A 17,184-nucleotide genomic window follows, 5' to 3' on the forward strand; every position below is an offset into this window, starting at 1 on the left:
GTTTGATTGACGTACATGAATTAAGCTTATTTTTGACGTAGAATAGGAGAATTCAAAACACAAGCGCGGAATTATAGGGCTCGGAAAGCAGAATAAATAAAGGTATGGCTTGATTATATTTAATGAAATATTGATATTCGAAGATAACTGGAGGTCTCAGAACGTGTCACATGTAATAAATATTTATACAAATTTCAGGATCTTAGTCACGGCTAGTAGTGATGAACGCACATGCCAGTGAGGCCACTTCGACAAGCTGACACCGAAGTCTAGTGTACGTATCGCTGTATGCGAACATTTTGTCAACAGCTGGACACTCGTCAAAAAAACTATATGGAGAAACGGGGATCTCGATTTTATATGTGTAATATTGTTCCAACCGTTTCATATGATTTTACTGATAGACGCCAAATGAAACCACCCCTCCAGTTTGAGGGTGGGGATGGGTGTTCGTTCATATAGATAAAGACGCCTACCCGTTTGTGTCACAAAGAGAAGTCATTCTTTCAAACAACAGCATTTTACCCGAACGATCTTTTCCAAGGATCAAATGATAAAATAAAGAGCAAAACCTACACCACAACAAAGAAGTTTAAAAATCCATCATGCATCCACCTGTGTCTTCAGATTTGCATAACTTAATTTAAATGGAAGGGCTCAAGTGTTGAAACTTCACAAAATATACAGTATATAATTTGACAAAAAGAATATGTACTAACAAAGCTCCAAACCAGAGCATACAGTAGGGACAACTTTAGCTGAGATAACGTAGCTTCTTATGACAAGACAATGTTTGGCCAGGGCAGAGGAGGCCATGCCAGTGTTAATATTAGAAATACGGCATAAAACACCACCCTGGTGTTGAACATTATTTACTGTATAAAGTAATGTTACTTTGTTTCATAAACAACAAAAAATCTTTTCTGAGACTGATCCTCAGCTTATCATTGACTTATATAATCGTCTGGTAAATCCCCTAGCTACCATTTGAGGGTATGAGTCTATGACAGAGAAATCACAACCACAGGGGATATATATTCTTATGTAACCAAAGGCTTGCTTCAAACTGATCACTAGGGTGGAAGGTTAATATATATTTATCCTACATATATGGGTTGAAATTTCTCTAGCATACCTTCAACATAGGGGATGATTTTTTTTCTCCCTTCCTTTCAGAAATGTACCCGTTTGAAAACATTGGTTATCAGAATTTGTAATCTGTGTTTTTATCCTGATTTGCCATTGACTTCTACTGTTGAAAGCTGATTGTGATGTCATAATTTATTGTTTCCATGCCATCATTGTGTAGTTTCTTTCTGCAGGCCAACTGTCATACCCTAGGGGATGTCCAAAAAATAATGCCTTAGAGCTTGAGGGGAAAATGAAAACTCTTGTACAGGTAAAACAGGAGACAATTCAATGAACAGTGGGAGAAATTCAGTTCCATTAAAAACAACCTGTAATTCCCTTTGTATCATTTTTGTATATATATATATTTTTCGATTGTTAATTGATAAAACATTTTTCAGGAATTTAAGATGCCGAAGAAAAGAGCAACACGAATGCAGGGCGCAAAGTCCAAACCAAAGGTCCAATTAGACAGGGTTGGTGAAGATCTATCAGAGGAGGAAAAAGGCAAAAAACTTGATGTGTATTTGCAAGATTTAAAAATCAGAGGTATGTGCTATAAGTTGTCAATAAGTTTTTGCATTGAGAACATCAATCAAGTGTTGATGTTATCAATGTCACATTGCTATTACACCTACTACTTTAAAATAAAAGACCTGTATAATTGTATATCAGGTGTCCCACTATATACAGAGTTATAGCCCTTTGAACACTTCAAAACAAAATCAAACAAATCACCTTTCATCATTTGTCTGATGCATATATTTCATATACCCTGTCACCTACACAATTTGTATAATTTTGTGTAATTGTTATAGCTGAGTTCCACTTGCTAAAATTCAGCCTGGCACCCCACTATACACAGTTATGGCCCTTGTATCTTGCATCACTTTGGCATATGCTGTGACCTACAATTACCAGACATTTTATTTGAGTATCTCTTGTCATGCAGAAAGCCACGTTTTTCTGAAATGAGGTCTTATGCCCCATTATCACTTTTTCATACTGAAGCCTGTCCAAATTTAGGGGGTCATAAATTGCTCACAATACTCTATCTTGTTATATATATATATTAACAAACTTAACCTCAAACAAACTGTTACATGGCCAACTTGCCGGTCTCATTTGTAAAACAGCAATGTTGAATATTTGACAATGTTCTGAAAAATTGTAATCACTTTTCATCTTCTAAGATAGGTATGAGAAATGCCAAAAACTGAGGAATAGTCAAGATAATGGACAGTTTGAGGCCCCTTAGGGCCAAGAATTGTCCCCTTTTTATACACCCGTCTATAGTAACGGCACGTATTATGTTTTCACGCGGGTGGGCGGGCACACATTAGTTTCTGTCAATAACTTGAGTAATTTTGAATGGATTCATTTCAAACTTGGTAGGAAGGTTCATTGCCATAAAAGCTTGGACAGGTTCGATAACCAAAATTATTTGCCAGTTATTTACGGAGTTATGGCCCTTTGTAGAAATGCCGAAGTTTCCGCTCAATAACTTGAGTAATTTTGAATGGATTAATTTCAAACTTGGTAGGAAGGTTCATCGCCATGAAAGCTCAGACAAGTTTGATAACCTATATGAACAAAATTTAAAACAATGATTACAGATTGAGACCTTTGTTCCGATGAGGCTGATTCATAACTGTAAACTGTCATAAAGATATGGTAACTACTCCACCATGCCGGTTATTTATGCAGTTATGGCCCTTTGTATAATTTACGCTTATCTCTTCAAAATTTATGCACTTATGGCCATTTGTGGCAAACTGCTCATTTGACATCTGACGGGTGTATCATGTACCCCTTTGCGGAACTCTTGTTTTTTACTATTTCACAGTTTAAGGTGTTTCTCTTACTTAAAAAATGTCATCATAAAAACTCTTTTCCATGACTATTACAAGGTATACTGGGTAAGGCAGTCCTAATTCAAGCCCTTACCTGTAATCCTTATTCACTTGTTTACTCTCATTATAAAAGCATGCATCATGCTTTACTTATTTGTTAATTTTCAAATTTAAAAAGAAATCCTTGCTAAAGCTCATTTTCTGTTTTTAATATAAAATTAGTTTACTCCAGTTTGATTAAAAGAATATACAGCAGTTACTTGTTTTGAACCTCAAAATGACAAGATGTTGTATTATGAAAATGTAAAAGTTATCTTATGAACATATATGTGAATCATGTTCCCAATACAGTTTTTAAAGTTAAATGTCTACTCTTTTTTCCAAGCTTGACACCATATAACCTGTGGCTATAGCGTTAACTATGGTGCTGAATAGCATATAGATTTACATACAAACATAGCTCTTTAGTTAACATACAAGCAAAACCACTGTAGCTAATTATAAAGACTTTTCTTTTAATTTCAGTTAGTGAACAGAACAGAAAATTAGCCAAAGATTTGGAGAATATGCTGAGTTTGATAGACAAGAAGTTTTTGTGGGACCTATCCCGCTTGCCAATTGTAAGTACTGGTGTTATTGTTAACAGACATCTTATATATGCTCTGTATATGTGCTTTTGTCAGGGGTTTTGCTGCCAATATGTTAAGGGTCTAATGAAATTTAGACATGTGCATGTTTTCTCTTCCCATTTTGACAAATATAACTCCCAAGAAATCCTACCTTCAGAAGAAGGTATAACAGAAATGGAGGAAATAAAATTATCACATACATTTCCTGATCTACATGTATTACTGTATAACGAAACATTGTTAGACATTTATCTACCTGAGGTACTACTTCTGGGAGACTACATACCTTTTCCTCGTATGATTATAGTGCTTACTTTGTTCTACCTTTTTATATTGTTTTACAGGCTGTCAGAAAGATGACCCTTGAAGAGTTTATAAGTATGTATATTTATTTTAATGATTAATGTCGGGTATGTTTAAATAGTCCTAGGACTAATCTTGTGTTTAACAGGAGCATTTATTGTAAAAATAAGAGTTCAAATGTAACAAAAAAATCTTGATAAAAATTAAGCAACAACACAAATATATCCAGTATAGTATTCAGGACATGATATACATGCTATACAAGATGGAATCTCCTTTCCAGGCTGTGGTGGAACTGTTGATTTAGCGGAGAAACACTTGGATATACAAGAGGATAACATGAGTTCTTTAACACTATCAGCTATGAAAATTGGTAAATTGTAAGTATGTAGGTCCATAGTCAGCAAGTATTAAAAATAGTCTTACCTTGTACTTGATGTAGATATTGTAGTATACATGTGGAACCTTAATATGGTCTTAACTTCAGCAAGATGAATATTTGCTAACTCTTATACTTTTAAGATTTCAAAAACAATTGTAAATCAGAAGGGTTTTTCTATCTAAATGAAGTATGGTGATCAACATCAGATGATGATAGTCATGATCAACAGTAACACAGAGTGATCTTAGTCATTTGGTATTGTTTTTATGTGCTTTATACTTTAAAAAAGCTTTCTTGTATTTTAATGTACTGTATTTGTTATAATAAGCATCCCTTCCTCTTTTTTAGGTTACCTGACCATTGGTCATGGTAACCTATTGTGATAGCCTTTTGTCCGTCGTCGTCCGTCGTGCATTAACTTTTCCTTGTGAACACGATAACTTCAGTAAATGTTAACCGAGTTTGATGAATCTTTGTATGCAGCCATATGTCAATAAGATCTCGAAAATGGAAATTAAACGACAGTAACTTACAGAGTTATTGCCCTTTGTAATAATATTATTATTGGACCTTGTGAGCATGAGATCTTGAGTAAATGTTAACAGAGTTTGATGAAACTTTGTTGCAGCCACATATCAATAAGAACCCGGACTCTAAATGGGAATTATTCGACAGTAACTTACAGAGTTATTGCCCTTTGTAATAATATTATTATTGGACCTTGTGAACATGATAATTTAAGTAATTATCAAACAAGTTTGATGAAACTTTGTATGCGGCCTTATATCAATAAGATCTCAGATGAGTTGGAAAATGGGAATTATTCGACAGTAACTTACAGAGTTATTGCCCTTTGTAATAATATTATTACACTATTTTGTACTGGACCTTGTGTTCACGATAACTTGAGTAAATATCAACAAAGTTTGATGAAACTCTGTATGTACTCTATTATCATTAAGATCTCGGATGAGTTCGAAACTGGAAATAATTCGACAGTTACTTACAGAGTTATTGCCCTTTGTAATAATATTATTATTGGACCTTGTAAACACGATAACTTGAATAAATGTTGACGGAGTTCAATGAAACTTTGTCCGGTAATTATTTGATGGTAACCTGCAGAGTTATTGCCCTTAGTCATTTTATTATTTATTTGTCCCTGTGATGTTGATTGACATTACACAAGAATAGATGTAAATTCATGTGGTACACCTTTTTTTTCATTCATGACAAGTTTTTGCTACTAACAAGGTGCTATTAAAATTTTGTGCCTTATTTAATAAATCATTGATTTACGCTTTTACTTGTTTCTTTTAACCAAGAACAGAAGATATACAGTTACCAAGTTTGTTCAAAACAGACCACTTGGGTAAAAATTGGAGTCACACCCATTTATTTCAGTTATCGTGTTCACAGGGTCCAACAATAATAGAATTACCAAGGGCAATTACTATGTAAGTTATGGTCAAATTGGTCCGGTATTCAAACTCATTCAAGAGCTCATTGAGAAAAAGCTGCATACAAAGTTTCATCAAAATTGGTTCATATTTACTGAAGTTATTATGTTCACAAGGAAAAATTAATGGACGATGCAGCAAAGTCACTCGGACCGACGAAACGTATGAATTGGCCCCTGGATGACAGTCCTAATTTGAATCAGATGTCAGGTGACCGTTAAGGCTCATGGGCCTCTTGTTTTGGGAGAGGAATTGAAATTATATAAATCCCCTGCCCATCCCAGACCTGCCCAGGCCCGGTCAATGATTTACAGTACTTACACATTTAAAGCAGAGATCATGGCTGATCTCCCATTGAAGCAAATGAAACAGACACATTGGAATGTTTATAAAGTGCTTCTGTTATACTGTAGCAACAGTTGATTTTGAACAACTTGCTCCATAGTAACTCACATTTTATAACCCTAATAAGCGCCCCATTTAAGCTGTTTTTTAAGCGCACTGGGTGTTAATTATGGCAAATAGGATAGATTTGATTATTAAACTTTCCAGCTCTAGTGCATGTCTTTTATATGTTTAGATGCAGGTGTTGTTACATGTCTGTTCTGTTTTTTGTGTGTAGGTCCCATCTACAACCACACATATTTGAAACAATCTCTGAGGAGGAGGGTGCAACACCTAGTTGCACATTTACACAGGTAATGATGACTTCTCTGTCACGGTTGCTAAGTAACAAAAACAATGTAACACATTGATTTTGTACACAGAGTCTTGATGATGCACATTTACACAGGTAATGATGACTTCTCTGTCACAGTTACTAAATAACAAAAACAATGTGAATAGGTTAACACGGTGATTTTGTACACTGAGTTTTGATGATGCACATTACATGTCAACTGACACAGATTGCCTGAGTTACAACTTACATAAATGATACGACCATTACAAGTCATAAAATTCCCAGCATTTTATTACTTCCTCTCACAAGACCCACAACAACTGTAACCAATGGTCACTGATCACTTAGTAAGACCTATAATTACCTATAATCACAAACTGAAGTCACAAGCACTAAGTGAAAATTCATAGATCAATTTGAGATTTCTAAATTTAAAAGGAAAAATGGAAGAAAATTATGTAGAGTTATATTTTTTTTAAGGGTTTACTTCTCTGAATTATTTTTTCCCTGAATTTACAAGCTGTATTAAAATTTTAACCTACGGCTCTTTTACTTTTAAATCCTATTGAGAGCAGTAATAATTATTAATGTTAGTTGAAAAGTGTGGGGTGTATCTGAAAGACACTGTTTGGAAAGAAGATTGACAATATATGTGGAATCTCTACCTTTCCAATGTATACTTATACTGAGTTACATGTACCTGAATATTTCATGTTTTATTGTGACCTACAGTAGTTACCATATCTTTATGACAGTTTACAGTTATGAATCAGCCTCATGGGAACAAAGGTCTCAATCTGTAATCATTGCTTTAAATTTTATTCATATTATTGAAATAAGAATTTCGTAATTTACTGTGTTTCATTTTGCCTTATAACTTCTACATATCACAAGCCATTTTACGCTCCAACACAGCGCTCCTTAGAGACCTTTGATCTACATGTACTTGTGAAATGTAGTGGATTATTTTACCTACTTTCAGCCAAGGACAGCTGCAAGAAGAGGAAGACCAGCAATGAATACACCTATGTCACATATGTAAGTACTACGAGGGAATAAAACACATTCTGTATGGATTAAGATACAACTCCATACATGTATGTACTATTTGTAGTCATTTTGTAAGTTTTTGTCTCGCCGGGACGGAGGAGCGAAAGCGTGACTAAGGTGTTGCTTTTCCGACGACGGCGTCAAACATTGCGTTTAGCTCAACGTCAAGTTTTCATTATGCTTCGTTATCAGTTAATAATGGCCTAGATGTTGAATTTTGTATGAAGGGTCTTTTGGAGTCTACCTTTTATACTATCAAGTCAAAGTGGGGGGGATTCTTATTTCATTTTTATTTTATTTATTTTTTTACATATTTTGAGCCAAAAATGAAGAATTTTGGGTGATTTTGAGAATTGGACATAACTTCTTTAATAATTTTTAGATTAACTTCAAATTTCATACACACCTTCAGTATACACAGTACTTCAATAAATAATACAGGTTTTTTGCTGAGATGACCACAACAGTTTTTTTGGCAGAAAACAGAATTTTGGGTGATTTTGAGAATTGGACATACTTTAATAATTGGTGTATTTACAGATTTATACAAACCTTCAGTATACACAGTACTTCAACATATAATACAGGTTTTTATTGCTCAAATGAACATATCAAAATTTCTTGTTTTTGGCCAGCTAATATTAAATTTAAGTTTTTAGCTCAGTAGGTACTGGTAATGCGATGTACAACTCATTGTGGGTCACAAACAGAGATTTTAAATGCTTGGCTCCATTTGTATTGCGGGTCAGAAACAGAGTTTTGAAATGCTTGGCTCCATTTGTATTGCGGGTCAGAAACAGAGATTTGAAATGCTTGGCTCCTTACCACATGGTTATGAAGATCCTCTTCTCTGACGGAATTTATTTGAAAATGCTATAAGCATAAATTGTGTTTTAAAACACAAAGGGTGTAACGGCGAGATATATTATTACGCGTAATTCTTGTTTTAGAATATTAATGTCATAAATGTAAAAACATACAGCTCTTTTTCATCAGTCCTTTTTTAGCTCCTTAACTCATATACTCCTTTACCACTAATTAATTCAATACTAGTTCATTAATATGATTCATTCAAAATCTTGTTGCTGACTTTTTATCTAAACCGGTAAAATCTTGCATCATATTCTGAAAGACTCTATTTAATCACTGGGACTAGGATAACTACATGTAGTCAGTCAGATCTGTAATATTCTTCTCTGAGACCTATAGATATTGATGTAGATGGCTAGAGTTGAGAGTGTGCTACGTTGAGACCTATAAATATCAATGTAGATGGCGAGACTCGGAAGAATATCTTCCACTGAGACCTACAGAAATTAATGTAGATGGCTAGACTTAAGAGAATGAGCTCCACTGAGTAGTGCTTGATGTAGTTGGCTAGACTTGTAATGATTTGCTGTACCTATACAATGTACTGACTTGATGTAGCTGGCTAGACTTGTGATGATTTGCTGTACCTTATACAATGTGTTGACTTGATGTAGTTGGCTAGACTTGTAATGATTTGCCGAACCTATACAATGTATTGACTTGATGTAGTTGGCTAGACTTGTGATGATTTGCTGTACCTATACAATGAGTTGACTTGATGTAGTTGGCTAGACTTGGGATGATTTGCTGTACCTATACAATGGGTTGACTTGATGTAGTTGGCTAGACTTGTGATGCTTTGCTGTACCTATACAATGTGTTGAGTTGATGTAGTTGGCTAGACTTGTAATGATTTGCTGTAGGTTAGACAAGGTATTGACTTGATGTAGTTGGCTAGGCTTGTGATGATTTGCTGTACCTTATACCATGTATTGACTTGATGTAGTTGGCTAGACTTGTGGTGATTTGCTGTACCTATACAATGTATTGACCTGATGTAGTTGGCTAGACTTGTGATGCTTTGCTGTACCTATACAATGTATTGCCTTGATGTAGTTGGCTAGACTTGTGATGCTTTGCTGTACCTATACAATGTATTGACTGGATGTAGTTGGCTAGACTTGTAATGATTTGCTGTAGCTATACAATGTACTGACTTGATGTAGCTGGCTAGACTTGTGATGATTTGCTGTTCCTTATACAATGTATTGACTTGATGTAGTTGGCTAGTCTTGTGATGATTTGCTGTACCTATACAGTGTATTGACTTGATGTAGTTGGCTAGACTTGTTATGATTTGCTGTACCTATACAATGTATTGCCTTGATGTAGTTGGCTAGACTTGTGGTGATTTGCTGTACCTATACAATGTATTGACCTGATGTAGTTGGCTAGACTTGTGATGCTTTGCTGTACCTATACAATGTGTTGAGTTGATGTAGTTGGCTAGACTTGTAATGATTTGCTGTACCTTATACAATGTATTGACTTGATGCAGTTGTCTAGACTTGTGATGATTTGCTGTACTTATACAATGTGTTGACTTGATGTAGCTGGCTAGACTTGTAATGATTTGCTGTAGGTTAGACAAGGTATTGACTTGATGTAGTTGGCTAGTCTTGTGATGATTTGCTGTACCTATACAATGTACTGACTTGATGTAGCTGGCTAGACTTGTAATGATTTGCTGTAGCTATACAATGTGTTGACTTGATGTAGCTGGCTAGACTTGTAATGATTTGCTGTAGGTTAGACAAGGTATTGACTTGATGTAGTTGGCTAGACTTGGGATGATTTGCTGTACCTATACAATGTATTGCCTTGATGTAGTTGGCTAGACTTGTGATGATTTGCGGTACCTATACAATGTATTGACTTGATGTGGTTGGCTAGACTTGTGGTGATTTGCTGTACCTATACAATGTACTGACTTGATGCAGCTGGCTAGACTTGTGATGATTTGCTGTACCTATACAATGTATTGACTTGATGTAACATTTATTACAGGATGAAAACCCCTGCCATGGGTAGGAGTATGTCTGCCACAGGCTGGGAGACACCTCTTGTTACTCCCAAGTTTGACCCACGGTAAGCACGACTCCCATTAAGGTTACTTCTGTGTCTTCACTTCATGTATCCGTAAGTCATCACTGGTACAGGGAGGAAGCAGTGGTACTAGTTAAATAGTACAGGTAGAAAGTGGCTGTTAAATAGTACAGGTAGAAAGTGGCTGTTAAAACCGAAAAACACTGCAGAATTTCTGACATGCTTTTTTGATCACTCTGAAATCTTTAAAAGATATTTCAGTTGAAATATTCTGATATATTTTAACTTCAAGATATCAAGTACAACTATGTTAAATAGTTTGTTCAGCAAATGGGATTTAGATATTTTGAATGTTACTGTTTTGATACCAAGAACTTTAATTGAAATAAGTGTTACTAAACAAATGGTATTTACTCCACCCGACATGTATCCTCCTAAAAGGTGAATATTGATGTGATAACTTTCAGAACAACAGCTTCATGCAAAAATTATAGAAATAAGTTATTCTGGAATTATGTTTATGAAACCTACTCTTTAGTCTGTCCAACACTTCAACTTGAAATAACATCACCGTTAGATCATATATAATAAAGTAGAAACAAAATATGGAAAATGTGGAAAAACAATCCTACATTTATGTGCGATTTTATTCTGAGTTCTCACTATATACAACAACAAAAGTACAGAAAAAGTAAAGGGAAAATGTTTGCGACCTCAATGAATTACCTAACTAGGTCAGAAACATGAAAATTGGTATGGAATGTTTAGAACCATGACCTGCAGTTTTCCTTACTGTTGACTATACAGAATACAGTCAAACATTCACCTTTCACTGGTATAATCGATATTCTCCCACTCTGAATTTTGTTTTTACATTTTACTACAATGCATATTATGTTGTTTATAGACAATTGCTGTAATGATAAATTCACCCTTGCTATTGAGGGCGAAAAAGGCGAACATTTTCCAGTTTACAGTAATACTGCATGTACAATGCTAGACTTAATAACAACACAGCTTTAACTGGTAAGATAGGTGTACCCATATACATGTACTATGTACTATTGTTATATTTAGTATTTTCAACTTTTCTTTAATTTCACTTAATAGCAAATTAAAGACTGCAGGTAGTGTTCAATTTCTTCAGTCTTGCGCTATTTCTAAACCATTTAATGTATGTTGAACATTTCATCTTCTAAAAAGGCATTATGTGCAATAAAAAATATCCATATGTTTTCCAAAAAGTTTCCATTTAATTTCCAATGATCAGACCCTATTTGATTTTACCTTGTCTACTCTACCCAGTACACTGGTCTATAACAGGCATGTTTACCTTAGTATAGGACATGAAGTTACCCACATGTCAGGCAGTACACAAACAACTTGTTTTCACTTGATATTTATACAAAATATGTACCATTCACTAACATTTACACCCTACCAAATGCTACTGTGTGGCCTTTTAAATCAAATTCTCTGTATCAAGTGTATGTTAAATTCATCCTCTTGCGCAAGCATGAAAAAAAATGAAAGAAGGGAAAGCATTTTCTTGTTCAAAGTATTCACAAAAATCAGTTGGGTGTTTATTGTGACTGTTACAGGTTGCCAATGACAGGAAACATGAAGCGGGCAGCCAAACCAGGAGAAATTATCATGTCAATGGGCGGTAGTCCTATCCAGAACCCCACACGCCTCGGAGGCAAAGGAAATATTAGGAAACGAGGAAAGGTACAGTGTTTGCTTACGATTTAAAGATAATTGCTTCAAGTTTAATTGCTTTCAAGGAATCGGAAATGTGTCAAAAGTTTGGAGATAAATATGTTCTTGGTATATTTATTATTTTCAGATAATTTCTTCAAAGTTATTTTCTTGAATTCTTTTCAAATCCCAAGAAATGGAAAAACATAGCAAGTTTTAGCAATTGATCATGAAACCTATTTATAGATGAAGATTTTGTAGTCGAAGTCAAGATTTCAATGCACATGTTTCATGTTGTAATTAGAGGAAAAGTTCACCAAACTAAATGCACATTGCATTTACTTTGTTGTCTAGGTGATCTTCAGTATCTATAACTAACAATTCTTACTGCAGTTTTAAAATTTCAAGTGGTAAAATAATAACACTTCAGCAGACATAGTGTCAAGTTCATTGGGTTAATATTGTTAAGACTTGTCCAGTAACTAGTGATATATGTCCTCGTAACTACCTTACATCACAGGTCTCATGTTAACAAAGGGTTGTGTTGGCTCATGATCTTGTCTTTTACTCTGTAATGCATCGAAAACATGATTAGAAATGAATTTCAATTGTTGAGAATGATAACCCTAGTATGTCTGTATATATTACTGATTAAAATCTTTCTACGCTCAATACCTCATTTATTGGGGATAGTCTTGGTTTCCTGATAAATACTAATTATCATGGTATTTATCATCAAGTAGGGGTGAAGCTCTCAAACATATTCATATCAAGAAATATTCTGTTTAAATATCAGATAATACAATAATTAATTTAATATTTTACAGAACAAAGCATCCATAGCTTGTTAAACATTGTTATATATATAGTAAGCTTTTCATTTTTAGAATCACTGGATAATGCTGGCTGTTTGCTATTCCATCAATTGAAACCCCAAATTTGAAAAACAAATATATAAATAAAATCAGGTCACCAAATGAAGATGGAAAGAATATTTTTGGTCAATTAAAATTAATACTGGTCAACTGATACTGACATTAAATGAATTGTCAAATTCTTCTTTTTCAGACGTTGACAGTAGACGTGGACCCGGAATGTGAATTAGAAAACTTAGTGATACCGGACAACATACCCAAAGCTCAACTCTCACAGTTAGTGGGAGTTCTACAAGACTTTATCAAAAAAGCAAAGAACTGAAATACAATCTTTCCCTAGGATTGGAAAATATCCTAAATGTGTACTTAAACAAAGAGGAGACCGATGTACAGGGGTAATTAGCTTGTTCACTGTGGAGGAGCTAAAAGACATTGACAGATCCCATTAGATATCTAAGGTGGAAACCCAGAATGGATTTCATAGAGATGCCGATATATTTGTACATTAGGATGTGAGACATATCTCTAGTACATCAGTTCATTAAAAGTGTCCAACATTGCTCTGGTTGAGCTGTGGTGACCAATGTTTTGCACACTTGTAGAGTCTGACATTAATCGGGTATAACTGCTATGTTCAATGTTTTGCACACTAGTAGAGTCTGACATTAATCGGGTATAACTGCTGTGTTCAATGTTTTTGCACACAAGTAGAGTCTGACATTAATCGGGTAGAACTGCTATGTTCAATGTTTTGTTAATTTTTGTGTCTTAAACATTGATCCATTGACGAATATCCTTGATATTTGGATATGATATCATGTTTGGATAGGAATAAGTGATTAGCGCCTCAACACATATACCCTGTTAGATCCTGGTCTCAGCGTGTTGTTATGTAGGAAATACATCCCAAAATGGTTTCCACACTAATTTTAAGTAAGCTACATTATGAAAATTCTCAGACAGTGTGTGCAAAACGACAGCAGATTGTGTCAGTGGTGCAGATCAATGATCCCAGACTACCAAACGATAGACATTACTACAACTCTGACTGGTAGTGTTGGTGTGAAGGATACAAAAGGGCTATATATTTGATAATTGTCCTTTCAGACCCATTTTCTCTCTAAAACCAAAAGAAGTTTACAACGGCTCACATAATAAAAATTTTTGAGATTGTAGGTAAAATTCAATTCTATAAAAAAATGATTGAAAAATTTAGAATTGGTGAACGTAGCAATCTGTATTGATAAAGCTAAAAGGAGTTTAATATCAGCTTGAATTGGTTTTACTGAAAGCAGAAAGCAGGATAATTATCATATTTGTTTAAGTCATTGTGGCATCACTAAATAAATTGTTAGTCAATTCTGATTTATCTATTTTGCACTGATTGAAATTTTTACATACAGAATTTTATTCTCTTAGGAGGACATTTTTTCTGGGGCTGAATTACACATTACTATGTATTCCGTCTTTTCGTATTGCAGAGTTATCTTCTCTTGTGATCAGGTATTGATTGTTACGTCATTGGTTTGTGTGAGAAAGTTCCGTTGTTCCCAAACAAATGACGTAACAATCGATACCTGCTCACAAGAGAAGATAACTCTGCAATACGAAAAGATGGAATAGACCTTTTATCATTGATATCAAATAACATTCACAAAGTCCCAATCAGTTGAATGCCAGCAGAGTCAAATCATTAATAGATTTAGTCATAAAAACATCCCGTTCCATGTAATGTGATGGTGGCTGACTAGCAAGATCCTCGTATACGAAACGGAATGTCTCAAAATGATGTAAGCTTTGTGGAGTGCAGTACGTGGCCCAGTATATTGGTCGTTACACATGATATTTGTAAGATGACATATTTTAAGCTTGTGCTGATTGAATTATTTTTAATTTGTAATGTATTTTATCATCTTTCTTACAGCTACACACCACATTGTTTTTTAACTAGATAGATAAAACATTTTTTACTTCAAACACAACCATCATACAACAAACAAATGTGTTCTATATCTACAACAAACATTATAGATATAAAATAAAATTATATTACATCAGAACAAAATATATACTGGAGGAACATTGTTACACATCAAATACACTTTATATGCATCAAACAAAATTATACATCAAGCGACATTGTTATACTTTAAACATTAACAAAATTATACACTAAGCAACATTGTTATACTTTAAAAATTAACAAAATTATACATCAAGCGACATTGTTATACTTTAAACATTAACAAAATTATACCCCAAGCGACATTGTTATCCTTTAAACATTAACATAATTATACACCAAGCGTCATTGTTATACTTTAAGCATTAACAAAATTATCCACCAAGCGACATTGTTATCCTTTAAACATTAACATAATTATACACCAAGCAACATGGTTATACTTTAAACAATAACAAAATTATACATCTAGCAACATTGTTATACTTGAAACATTAACAAAATTATACGTTAAGCAGCATTGTTATACTTTAAACAATAACAAAATTATACATCTAGCAACATTGTTATACTTTAAACATTAACAAAATTATACATCAAGCAACATTGTTATACTTGAAACATTAACAAAATTATACATCAAGCAACATTGTTATACTTTAAACATTAACAAAATTATACACCAAGCGACATTGTTATACTTTAAACATTAACAAAATTATACATCAAGCAACATTGTTATACTTTAAACATTAACAAAATTATACATCAAGCGACATTGTTATATATATTAAATAAACCTGATACAACATTGTTATACATCAAGCAAAATTATACATCAAGCAACATTGTTATATATATTAACACACACCCCTGAAGACACATTTGAACTCTTCCAATTCAAAGGTTGGAATAGTTCATTATGAAACTTCAGGGGTGAATGAGTTAAATAAACCTGATTCAATATTGTTATACATCAAGCAATGTTGTTTTATGTCAAAGAAACATGAAACATCAATGCTATAAGTCAAATAACATGAAACATCAATGTTATAAGTCAAATAACATGAAACATCAATGTTATAAGTAAAATAACATGAAACATCAATGTTATAAGTCAAACAACATGAAATGTCAATGTTATAAGTCAAATAACATGAAACGTCAATGTTATAAGTCAAATAACATAAAATGTCAATGTTATAAGTCAAATAACATGAAACGTCAATGTTATAAGTCAAATAACATGAAACATCAATGTTATAAGTCAAATAACATGAAACATCAATCATTGTAATACATCAAGTAACAATGCTCTCTATATATTGAACAACAGTATCATGTCAAACAATAGTGCACACAATATTTTTACACAGCAACATTTTCACCATATTAATTATGTATTTCATGCCAAACAGAATTGTTTTGTTCTAGCTGTTTTAAACCTATTGTTTAAACAGTGCCTGTATCTGCTTTGTTGTTGATCGGGTTGATGGCTACAGTGGTATTTATTGACGTTCTTTAATCCTGTTTTAAATTCTGTATCATCACCTTTTCTATTCTCATGCAATCTATAATTTCCTTTCCTGGATTCCTACACCTTTTTTCTCTAGCTAGGTTATCCAACATTTGGTTTTAATTAAATAGAAGAAGCCAATTTTATATCTAAAACACCAATATTATACATGGCAAAATAATATCATTCAATTGGGTTAAACTATTTTATGTGTCAGTCATCATTAGTATATTTCAAATGACATTATATGTCAAACAGCATTGTTTTACATAAAGCAGAGTAAGGCTGTGCATGACATTAAGTGCTTCCTAGCGGTGTACATTTGAGGCTTTTTGTAGCCTTTTTCCCCAAAATTGTAAACCAGGGTGTGACACTTCCCAATATCCATCAGTACACATAAAAGACTAAGCTTACATAAGATGTAATAATTTTGAACATTAGATAACAAATTATTTTGAAAACAATGTAATGGTGAAGTCACTGTCATACCAGGTAAGATCTCTAAATCTTACTAATTGCAGGTGACTAGGTATATGGAAAAAGCTGATGTGTATCCCCCTGTGGTCTGTTTACCAGAACAGACACCTATGCAGGAAGATTTTTCATCAATATAACATGTTTAAAATAGATTTTGTGAGTGTGAGTAAGGTTTAAAAGGAGTTCATCAGTTGAAATCAAACTACATCCTATAATGTAGGTGTGTTTGTAGGTTTGCCTTGCAGTGTGATA

The 17,184-nt window shown here is 33.7% G+C and overlaps 1 protein-coding gene across 1 annotated transcript; it reads left to right on the forward strand.

Moving 5' to 3' along the window:
• Positions 1-28: 28 nt before the first annotated feature.
• On the forward strand, positions 29-14,488 carry LOC110464806 (borealin-like). The gene is made up of 10 exons (XM_021520244.1): positions 29-102; positions 1,530-1,677; positions 3,507-3,601; positions 3,955-3,988; positions 4,197-4,293; positions 6,378-6,453; positions 7,420-7,475; positions 10,365-10,445; positions 12,005-12,131; positions 13,170-14,488. The coding sequence occupies exons 2-10, from the start codon at positions 1,539-1,541 to the stop codon at positions 13,296-13,298; spliced, it is 834 nt and encodes a 277-aa protein (XP_021375919.1). The 5' UTR covers positions 29-102; positions 1,530-1,538; the 3' UTR covers positions 13,299-14,488.
• The last annotated feature ends 2,696 nt before the right edge of the window (positions 14,489-17,184 follow it).

Source organism: Mizuhopecten yessoensis, unplaced genomic scaffold (assembly GCF_002113885.1).
Source record: "Mizuhopecten yessoensis strain PY_sf001 unplaced genomic scaffold, ASM211388v2 scaffold11033, whole genome shotgun sequence".
NCBI classification, from domain to species: domain Eukaryota; kingdom Metazoa; phylum Mollusca; class Bivalvia; order Pectinida; family Pectinidae; genus Mizuhopecten; species Mizuhopecten yessoensis.

Coding starts and splice junctions, on each gene's coding strand:
- LOC110464806 (XM_021520244.1), top strand. CDS start 1,539: ATGCCGAAGAAAAGAGCAACACGAATGCAGGGCGCAAAGTCCAAACCA. Junction 7,476..10,364: donor AATACACCTATGTCACATAT/GTAAGTACTACG, acceptor CATTTATTACAG/GATGAAAACCCCTGCCATGG. Junction 12,132..13,169: donor ATATTAGGAAACGAGGAAAG/GTACAGTGTTTG, acceptor CTTCTTTTTCAG/ACGTTGACAGTAGACGTGGA.